This window comes from Sinocyclocheilus rhinocerous, unplaced genomic scaffold (assembly GCF_001515625.1).
Source record: "Sinocyclocheilus rhinocerous isolate Xijiao unplaced genomic scaffold, SAMN03320098_v1.1 scaffold2050, whole genome shotgun sequence".
Taxonomy (NCBI): domain Eukaryota; kingdom Metazoa; phylum Chordata; class Actinopteri; order Cypriniformes; family Cyprinidae; genus Sinocyclocheilus; species Sinocyclocheilus rhinocerous.
The window spans coordinates 520,596-531,733 of NW_015661574.1; the positions used below are offsets into that span (position 1 = coordinate 520,596).

At 36.1% G+C, this 11,138-nt stretch overlaps 1 protein-coding gene across 2 annotated transcripts in view; it reads left to right on the plus strand.

Annotated features, from left to right (window-relative positions):
* The first annotated feature begins 1,323 nt into the window (after window positions 1-1,323).
* The window catches only part of LOC107726394 (globoside alpha-1,3-N-acetylgalactosaminyltransferase 1-like), a 17,970-nt gene continuing 8,155 nt past the window's right edge, over window positions 1,324-11,138 (plus strand). The window contains exons 1-4 of one of the 2 annotated variants that reach the window (XM_016535954.1): window positions 1,324-1,585; window positions 7,317-7,352; window positions 7,799-7,825; window positions 10,258-10,305. In XM_016535954.1, the coding sequence (XP_016391440.1) occupies window positions 1,527-1,585; window positions 7,317-7,352; window positions 7,799-7,825; window positions 10,258-10,305 (170 nt within the window). In that variant the 5' untranslated portion in view covers window positions 1,324-1,526. The remainder of the gene's footprint in view (window positions 1,586-7,316; window positions 7,353-7,798; window positions 7,826-10,257; window positions 10,306-11,138) is intronic. The other variant, XM_016535955.1, reaches the window with a different exon arrangement.

Here is an 11,138-nt window from a genome sequence, read left to right on the forward strand (position 1 = left end):
TTTGTTTTTTTTTAGCTTTATTATGTCATATTTTTATACAGCAGATTCTACAAGGACGTTAACATCACACTCTCTTGTATCCTATGTTGTCTTGTTTTGGTGCATAAATCTTTTTAGTTTGTAACAAGGATTCAATAGTGATTCATGCTCAAAATTCAGGAAAACTTTACTTTATTAATCGCATCCTCCATGAGTAACATTTTCCTGGATTTTGAGTGTGAATCACTATTGAATTCATATTTTTAAAAACAAAATGTCACTGTCTCACATAATATCAAACATTCACACCAACACACATACACCACAAAAAGAAAACAAGTAGATAGAATAGAGAAAGCTAGTGTTAGAGGCCTTTTTTTAACGAAAACAAGCAGTTGGAAAACGAATAGAGAGTGCATGTGTTAGAGGGTCAAATATAGATGGAAGAGATGTGTTTTTAGCTGTTTCTTGAAGATGGCTAAGGACTCAGCTGCTCGAATTGAGTTGGGCAGGTCATTCCACCAGGAGGGAACAGTTTATGTAGAAAAAAAAGCCTAATTAAGATTATATATGTTTATGAAACTTTATGACTTGGCCTATAAATAATGTTGCATGAGTGTTTGTTGTGCATCAAAATAGACCATGCATTTTTATCAATGATCATCATTGTGTATCATCCAGGTACAGTGCAACACATGGTCAAAGAACAGATGACAGAGAATAGCATCAGTGTAGGTTGCAAAATGTTTATTAGGCCACTGATATGTTGGTGAATGTTATTTCATTCATTGCCAGAAGATGACAGTTTAAAAACTTAAAAGGTAACAGAAGAGCATAAAAATAAATGATTGAAATGGTAGTTGGATTTGCGCTACTATTGGAAACCTGTGTAGCTGTAATCATCCAGGTGTTCTGGGATTTTTGGTTTTTTTTTCCGTGTCCTGCTCCGTCTCGCGCACATCCGGGTGCGCACAGCTTTCAAATGCCTTGTCCAAATACACACACTTGTGGTCTTTGCACTTGACCACTTATATGATTCATATTATATATAAATATATTTGATATATAAACATAACATATTATTTTCTTAAATATATACATGCATGTGTTTGTATTTATATTTACCTTATATATATATATATATATATATATATATATATATTCCATTAAACCTGCTGAGATACAACCGTTCACCGAGATTCTGTGAACTGAAATTCTCAGTTCCACCTGGGTCCACGCGCATGTCCGGGAAACTCATGAATATTCATGTATGCCCCGCCCACTGAAACCGAAAATCTCGTAACTCAGGTACGTCATCCAACCCCTCAGAGGTTTTACCTACACCGGAACATATCTTGTGTAAACAGACGTTAAATTTCCACATCTACATAAAATGTCTTTCATAAAGAACTCTATACTAGAACCGTTTATTAAACCGTGACAAAGTTCAGACAGATTAAGCCAGTTTAGTACTGTCATCGGTAAGATCTCTCTTGCGATCTTTTTCTATTTCAAGTGAACAAGGACAAACATAGCCTACAGGAATAATGAAGTTTCAAAATGTTAACACTTTTCTTCTTGTGCTGGCTGGCATCTCAGTTATTGGGTATGTATTTACTCTTTTGGAATTTGTAGCTGGTTTACGGTTGTCTTTGTTTGGATCTTGAATTATTAAACTACAGCACGAGTAAATTGTTTATTAATAAGAAACTGTGACTTGAGCGGTATTTTTTTATATCGTTATGTGTATTACTCAGTACTTAAATATAAATGCACAAAATTCTTCACACTGTTAAAATATTTATATATATAAAAAAAAAAAAGATTCATGAAATGGCCTACTCTAAACGTGACTGATTGTAAGAGAGTGTCCAGTAGTAGGTTCATAGTAAAGTTAGCTGGTAAAATTATTTATTTTGAACTGCTTACTGCTTTACTTATACCACTAAACATCATGTGAAAACGGTAACTTTAAAAGCCTGTCAGACATTTTTCTTGTCAAAGAAATAGGCTATAAGTATATTTGAAGAGTTCAGATGCAAAAGCCTCTAAGTGCCATCTGATATTTTCTTCTAAAATTTGCATTTTTATCAGGCTCCTATGTTTAGGTTCAGTAATTTTACTTAAATGGCAATGGGTCCTTTTCTATGCCATTAAAGTGAAAAAAAAAAGAACATAAATATAGGAGCCTGATAAAAATTCTCATAGTGTGGGTATTTGGACAAGGGGAAAGTATACTCCACTGCGGTAGGTTTAACACCTGTGCAGTACTGGCCGCCGCGTGCGCGTGTCCGTTAAAGGCTGATTTATACTTCTGCATCGGACCTACGCCGTAGCCTTTACGCCGTAGGCTATGTGTCAGTTTTCATTTATACTTCTGTGTCGTTGTCCGCGTCAACGTGCAGTATACCTGCAAACCGCTAGTCAGCAGTGTCCATGGCATGTTGCTGGTGTAACCCGGCATTTTTATCAGGCTCCTATGTTTAGGTTCAGTAATTTTACTTAAATGGCAATGGGTCCTTTTCTATGCCATTAAAGTGAAAAAAAAAAGAACATAAATATAGGAGCCTGATAAAAATTCTCATTTTAGATAAGAATTTCAGAAGCACTTAGAGGCTTTTGCATCTGAACTCTTCATTTCTTTTTAAATGGGCCATATGATGCTGCTAAACAGAACATTATTTGGTGTATTTGGTGTAACGAAATGTGTTTATGCGGTTTAAGGTTCAAAAAACACATTATTTTCCACATACTGTACATTATTGTTTCTCCTCGTCGATTTTTACAAAGCTCATCGGTCTGAAAGTACATATGGAGGGAGGGGTTCTTGCAGACCAATCACAGCGCTTGCGGTCCGCGTAGAATTGACGCGCTGTTAGATTTTTGGAGAGGTGCCCGTCAGGCTACGGCGTATGGGTGTGCGTCTATGCGTAAGATACGGCGTAGGTTCGACGCAGAAGTATAAATCAGCCTTAAGTACTTTTCCACGTCAAAGACCGTTTTTATAAATATGAACGTTGCCGTGGCACACATATAACGGAATTACGCAATTTATTTACAAAATAAATGTAACTGTAATCTGTTACAGTTACTGAGAAAAAAAGTGTAATTAAATTGCAGTTAAGAAAACGTTAACGATTACAAAGGGCGTTACATCAGAATATATTCACACACTTACAGATTTGATTGATTTCTTTCTCAAATTGCTTTGATATGAGACACCAGTGTTTAAGGAGTGTAGGACACAGAATAGGACACATGCTTATTTGATAACTGTTTTATTTCCTATTTGGGTTTATATATATGATTTATTTTTTAAGATTAACTGTTTTTTCCCCCAAGGCATTGTTACAGTGTTTCCTGTTGTAGCTATGCAAAGAATTAATTTCAAAAACGGTATCATAACTATTAAATTATATCTTATGATTTTAAATCTGCATTCAACCTCAGAACGATCTTAAAGTAAAAAGAGGTGCGGGTGACTGTGTTTTAAAATTAAATTATTATAATCTGAAGTGATGAAGGGTTTTGAAAGTCTGACAGTAATCAGTGTTGAGTCCTACTGTAAGGTTAACCCTGCCTGCTTTAAATGTTTCAAAATGATTAACAGTTGAAAACATTTGTTAGAATTTTAGAAAAGTAATCAAAAAGTAATCAAATGTAATCAGTTACATTACTTTAATAAAGTAATTGAAATAGTTACACTACTTATTAAATTTTAAATAGGGTAATTTGTAATCTGTAACCTATTACATTTTCAAAGTAACCTTCCCAACACTGCGCATAGGATACACCTGTGTATCCTCACTCATAGCTCTTCTGGAAGCATCCTCATTTCTCGTTCCTTGGCTCCTCGTGGTGCAATTAAAGAATTGAAATGTCCTTCTATATGGCTAACTTTGATTGGTTTCTGGGTCACAGGCTAGAGGATGGAAGAGAGAGGAAACGACGAAGCATCAGTTTGATTATTGAGAAGCACCCTTTGTGTGTGCTTGGTCATAATATGCTGCAGAGTAGACTAGTGTTTCTTGAAAGAGTGCTGTTGTTGTGTTTTGTGTGTATGTGAGACATATACAAGACACTGTTTAACTAATGGCCAAAGGGTAAAATGATCCTTGAAAAATTATTTGCATTTAAACTAGGGCTGCACGATAAATCGCATGCGATATTTAACGCGCATCTTGTCAGAAAGCCAGCCCTGTAATCAGCGGTAAATCTCCATCACGTGCGTGCTTTCACATTGAGCAGCATTAACTACACAGTTACTGACAAGATGCGCGTTAAATATCGCATGCGATTTATCGTGCAGCCCTAATTTAAACCAATTTAAAATGACAAGACAGAAGAATTGATTTGAATGTCTTTATTGTCATTGTACAAGTACGACGGAATTGAAATGCAATCCTTTTGGTGCATAATCTAACAAAATAATAAATCTAATGAATAGTAAATAGATTACATTACATTACATTTAGTCATTTAGCAGACGCTTTTATCCAAAGCGACTTACATTAAATAGATAACAGGATAAAAAAAAAAGAAGATGATAAAGGACCAGGGACTAGTAATATTAACTGAAGCCTTTTCACTCAATGCAAGCAGGGATTAGTGACATTTTGACAAATTAGTCACATTTTATGTCTGACTCTCATAACCATTATCTACTGACTTATCTAAAACAATAACTGCATTAGCATGATGCTATAACCTTTTTCTTACTGATTATTCCTGCAAAGTTTATTTTTGTTTCACTGACTGCCTCGGAATGGTGCTTAATGTTTTTGAATTTTTCGATATTTTACATGTCAGCCTCCCACATCACAACGTTGTGTGAATTGAGGTAAATCTTGTACTATATATAAGAATCTGATACAGTCAGAAGTGGAACAAAATGAAGCTACACTATTTTTTAACTTATATTTATCATGAATTGATGTCTTACAAAAACGCACAGCAGTCATGTCATGAAGCAACAGTGAAACTAGTCGTGCTTTGTTATCCTAGACAAAATCTTCACATCCTGTATTTCAGTCATTTTGTGCTTTGTGCTTGAGGTTGAGGTATAACATTGCAGAAATTTTATGACCTTGAAATTATATGAATAATCACTATTTATTTAATTTGTAGCATAGAATTGCCTTTGGACTAAGTCTGTTTGTAAACCTTTAAGTAAAATAATGGTAACACTTTATTTTAGGGTCTCTTAATTAGTTGCTTATTAGCATGCATATTACTAGAATATTAGCCATTTATTAGTACTAATTAAGCACATATTAATTCCTTATTCTACATCCCAAATCCTACCCAATACCTAAACCTAACAACTACCTTACTAACTATTAATGAGGGAAAAGTCATAGTTAATAGTGAATAAGTGTTTCCTACTCTAAAGTGTTACCAAAATAATAATAATAATGTTTTAGAAATGTTGTGACATGGCCTGGTTCCATTTTTTTTGTTTTGTTTTTTTGTATTTTCACTATACAATATTTCTTTCACATGTACAGATTGTTATTTTAATGTTTAAACATCCCACAGATTTTTGAGGAATTTAGTAGCAAGTAAATATCCATGAGCAGGACTGTGTATTTTACTATATTGTATGTCTCTCAGGAGTATTTGATTCTGATTTGTCAATCACTAAATCCTGAGGTCACATATTTTTGCGTATAGCCAGCTAAATTGTATTTGAATATTGTCCCTGGCAACCATTATACTGTGCTAGTTGAAAATGTCTGCTAAATGAATAAATGTTAATGTCATTATTATTAATTGGTTTATTTGACTAGGATGCTTGCAATAAGCAGGATAATGTACCGAACAACATAACTACGATGATTGGGCTTGTTTTCTACACTACTTATTTCTGCCCTGCACCCAGAAAAAAAATGTTGCAATGGTCTGCTAAATAATATTATTCTTGAGATCCCAAGAGGAATGATTTAACAATGTAATCCATGCTTTGAATCCATTGATGTGTGTTTATGCATGCCCTTGTTTGTTTATACGGCAAGATTTCTATGGAAACGTGTGTGTGTGTGTGTTTGACACTGCTATTTATTGTGAGGTTATTATCATTTACTGATGAGCGTGTACGTTTTCATTCGTAAAACGACATATTTCATTATATAAAGCAGTTTAAAGGCTTTTTATGCTTCTTGTCATTTCTGTCGCTTTGTTGTAAAAACTGACCAGGACAGTTAAGGTTGGGGGTTGTGGCATCACAAAATGACATGGGCTTATGAATATTAATGGGTTTATGCACATATGTTTTTCTCTTTTGATCATGTGCTGCTTTTCTCTGTTTTGTTTTGTTCTTGAAGCTACTGATTTGTTGGTTTAGTGTTGTGTTCGCACGTTTGGCTATAAGTGTAAAGGGGTCCTAATATGCCTTAATACCATTTTTCATTTTAATTAACAAAATGTGTCCCTGTACAACAGTGTATGCATTTCAGGTGTGGGCTATCAAGCTTTTATTGTAGCCTTGACGGTTTTCAGAACCTGTTATTTAGATCTGGTGTAGAGGCTCTTTGGGGGATATTATAATGTACTGAATGATTCTGATCAGTCATTGGCTGTTAAACTGCCAGGGGTAGTTTGATTGGTTGTTTGAGTCTCAGGTAGCTTAGACTGTTGTTGCCTAAACAACATCACACAATGCACTCCCCCGGATACAACTGTTAAAACACAATGCGAGTAAATCCCTTTCTTCTGGTGTTGCTTGGCGTCTTACTGAGTGGGTACGTAATTTCTTTTTGAAATATGTAGGTTTTATTCTTGTCTGTGGTGTTTGGGTCTGAAAGAAATAGCCCAGTTGAGAGATAATTTTCATGTTGAGTTGAATCCATGAAGTGTGTGTGAAAATTTACTTTATTTTTTGTGATCTACATATTTTGTCCTGTTTTCTCCTGAATTCTCCTGTAAAACATATATCTCTCTCCATCTCATTAAACTGTGTGTTAAATGTCAGGATGAGCTCATGAACTCATGCACTTCATCAACGAGATCTCCAGCATACGGAAACATTATACTGATGGTTTTGTTGTGTAGAAAAAAAACTTGTTTCAGTATGGCCCTGATTCTATTGCAACAGGTGCCGGAACAGTTTCCTTATTCACAGAGTTCTTGGAATTACTTGGAAGTGAAAGAGAGAATGTTAAATAAGTAATTATTGTAAAATGAACTTATTACATTACTAGCATGGCAAATATATCTATCTCACCATTTTTATATTTTATCACTTTGGGTTGAATATGAAATCATAAGAATAGATTCAACCCTTATGAGCTTTTCTAAACGTGTTATCATTCATGTTCTGTTATTGTGTTTTCTTATAGACTCATTTTTTTGGGCTACACCTCCACCTCAGTCAGGTGAGTTTTTTTTCTTTTTCAAAAAGTGTGTGATAACTACACCCATCAAAACAGTCTTTAGTAAATATCTATAAAACAAAACCAGTTAATAATTGCTTATTACTGTTTCTGGAAATAATTGGGATACTCTTGTCTAGGAATAATGATGCAATCATTGTGCAGACATTATTTTATTAATTTCATACAGTTCATAACATGAGAATAAAAGACACTGTCTATAACAGAAACTGTAAATTGATCAGTACCCAGATTAGCATGTTCGATTTGCTGTTTGATTACATTCATGGTCAATGTTATACGTATAGCCATCTTAAACTTTTAAGTTTATTTTCACCAATACTTTGTAAAGGCAGTATGTATGCTTAAAAAGTTCATCAAATGAAAAAAATATTCAAATACTGTAAGTGATGCAGTGTTCTTGCATTATGACTTTATCTTTGTTTCAGATATAAAGAGAAAAGATTCTGCCTCAAGTAAGTAGTGTCACTGCTAATGCACTCACTTAAAACATACACCTATACACATACCAAAACACATTCACAGAAGCACACATACACTTTTATGCACATACTGTACAGTGAGAGTTCAAACTATTCATAAATAGTGTACTTGGGGGCAGTCGTGGCCTAATGGATAGAGAGTCGGACTTGTAACCCGAAGGTTGCGGGTTCGAGTCTCAGGTCCGGCAGGAATTGTTGGTGGGGGGAGTGAGAAACCAGCGTTCTCTGAGAAAACCAACTGCTCCCCGGGCGCCACAGCATTGGCTGCCCACTGCTCCGGGTGTGTGTTCGCGGTATGTGTGTGTGTGTTTGTTCACTACTCACTGCTGTGTGTGTGCACTTGGATGGGTTAAATGCAGAGCACAAATTCCGAGTATGGGTCACCATACTTGGCCACACATCATTTCATCAAATATTTTTGGAATGTTTTGTTTGCCACAGGATGCTCTTGAATGTTCTCTTAAACATGAATGGAGATAGTAAATAGCTAGTAGTGGAAATTGATAACCTGCTTTTTTTCCTGGTATAAGATAGAAAATATTTTACTTCTGTGTAAAGGTGTGAGCATTACTTTAATAAAGGGGAATCATGCCTTCCCATTTTAATAACAAATTGACTTGTGGGGATTTTAAAGAGTTAGAAATATGATGAGTTGTATTTAACCCAGAATATTCCTTTTCTATTCCACAGACTTAAACCCCAGTAAAGCTTCTTAGTGATATTTTATTTTATAAAATTATGAAACATTTTATATAAATAAATATAGTACTATATATACTCTGTAAACATATAAATGCACTCATGTACTTGCATATATTTATAAATGATTTCAGATTTAGTTTGCTTATGTGATTTGGACCATATAGAGGTTTACCATAGCCCACAGTTAATGAAGTAGATTGCAAGTTAGTTGTAACGTGTTAGTAGCTCCATCACACTTATGAGTTCTTGTTGTCTTGTTACTGCATATGTTTTTTCAGTTGCTAATGGTGCTTTACTGTGAAGTAAGAGTTCTACAGACAAATAAACACTCTCAAACAAAGCCGATAGAAAAAAAAAACCCCGTTAGATAAAAAAGTATGTTGAGACAAACTTTGAAGTTGGCTTGAGAAAGCCAGGCCAGAAAGTTTGAAAACGTTTTAAAAGCTTGAAGAATTTTTTTTAAAGTTATACAGTCTATTAGAAAATAGATATATAGATAGATAGATTGATTCTAGGGTGTTGCTAAGCAGTTGCTAAAGTACCCATGGTGGTTGCTAGGGTACTCAGGGTGGTTGCTAAGGTGTTGTTATGCGGTTGCTAGGGTACCCATGTAGGTTGCTAGGGTGTTGCTAGGGTACCCGGTGTGGTTGTTAAGGTGTTGCTATGTGGTTGCTAAGGCGTTATTAGGGCATTTCGCACCGCGGGAACCTTTTCATAGTACCAGAACTAATTGTGGAACTACCCACTTTTTGGCGTTTTCGCACCGCCGGAACTGGGTGCGATTTTGCGCAAAATCGTCCCAGTACTTTAGTACTGTACATTTAGTTCTGGAACTAAAGCGGTGCGAAAGGCCCTATTATGCGGTTGCTAGGGTACCCAGGTAGGTTGCTCAGGTGTTGGTATGTGGTTGTAGGTGTGCTCGGTGTGTTGCTAGGCAGCTGTTAGGGTATTTAAGGTGGTTGTTAAGCGGTTGCTAGGGTTTTATGGGTGGTTTCTATAGCACACTAAAGGCCTGTTTACACCAAGAACGATAACTATAAAGATAACAATAAATATATAGTTCTAAAAATCATTCTCAGTATTTTTTCCCGAGGCTGGCGTATTTTTTCCCAATTGTTTTCAATGGGAGCATCGCGTTTTTTAAAACGCTAGGAGCATGCCGAATGCTGAATGTCTTTTTCACGCTGAACACTGAGCGCTCGGGCGTTTTTTCTCGGCGCCGAGAGTTGAAGAATGTTCAACTTTGGGTAAAACGCATCGCTCATCTCACTGTCGGTCACCACGGTGTTAATGGGCCGTTCTTGGTCAGAACAGTCTGAAGATCTGGGGCCAGTTGCATAAAAGGTTTAGACTAGTCTTACAAGTTAGTCATTCATTTTTTTCTTTAAAACTGATCAGCATTTTTAAAATTCAGTTACATAAAAGCATACATTAGTTTAACTTGAATCCCAAAATAAGACTGATTACCCCTTGGCTAACAGCTAGTTGGTCAAACTTATACTTAAGACATTGTCTTAACATAGAGGCTAAGTTTATGCAACTGCCCCCTGGGCTGAGTTTGGTGGTTGTAGCTTGAAAGCCCTAGGAGAAGTTAGAGTTGATGCATTTAATCTCAGAAGAAGAAGAAGTTTAAATAGCATTGCAGTAAGTTGGCTTTTTCAAGCCTACTTAATTATTTACTGATTCTATATTCTATTTCTTAGCCTAACAAAAGAGCACCAGGAAAACTCAAACTTGCAATCACCACAAGGGTGAGTACAAACACTTTCTTCAACAGTTTTGCTCTAATTTATTGTGATGTGTTTGTTGAGTTGTCAGTTCAGTCAGCCAAAGTTCATCTGTATGGTGCCCCATCAAAATATTCCTCAGTATAAACTGAACACTTCAGCTATGTGTGTGTTATGGCGCTTTTCCACTGCGTGGTACGACTCGGCTCGGCACGGCTCGGCTCGGCTCGGCTCGGTTTGCGTTTCCACTGCAGTTTAGTACCGCTTTAGAGTGGGCGGGATTATTCACATGTCGTTATAGTTGCGCCGCCTCTATTGCCGCGACTCCTAAAAAACGTTTTCATTCCGCGTCGCCCCATCAAGCTCTCGCTGGAGCCGCTCCTCTGCTATCAACGAGAGAGGTGGTACTAAAAAAAGTACCAGGTACCAGGTACTGTACCCAGTGGAAAACCCCCCAAAAGTGAACCGTACCGAGCCGTACCGTGCAGTACCATGCAGTGGAAAAGCGCCATTAGTCTATATCAGGTCAGTAACTAGTTGGTGTGTCTGTTCATCCTTAACAAGGTATACGTGGGGTTGCTTATTAAATAAAAGAAAGTATAATTTTATGCGTCTTGTGTACTTAGAGCCTGTTAATCAATATTAGAGCACCACCCACAGGCTCAATAAGGCAAGGACACTAAATCCTCTGCCATGCATGTGTTCAGTGCAGGGGCGTAGCCATCATTTCAGAAGTGAGGGGGACAGAAATGTTATATATATATATATTTAAAAAAATAAAAATAAATAATAATAATAATATATATATAACATTACAATATAACATTTCTGTAATCTATATAACCTACCAGTCAACA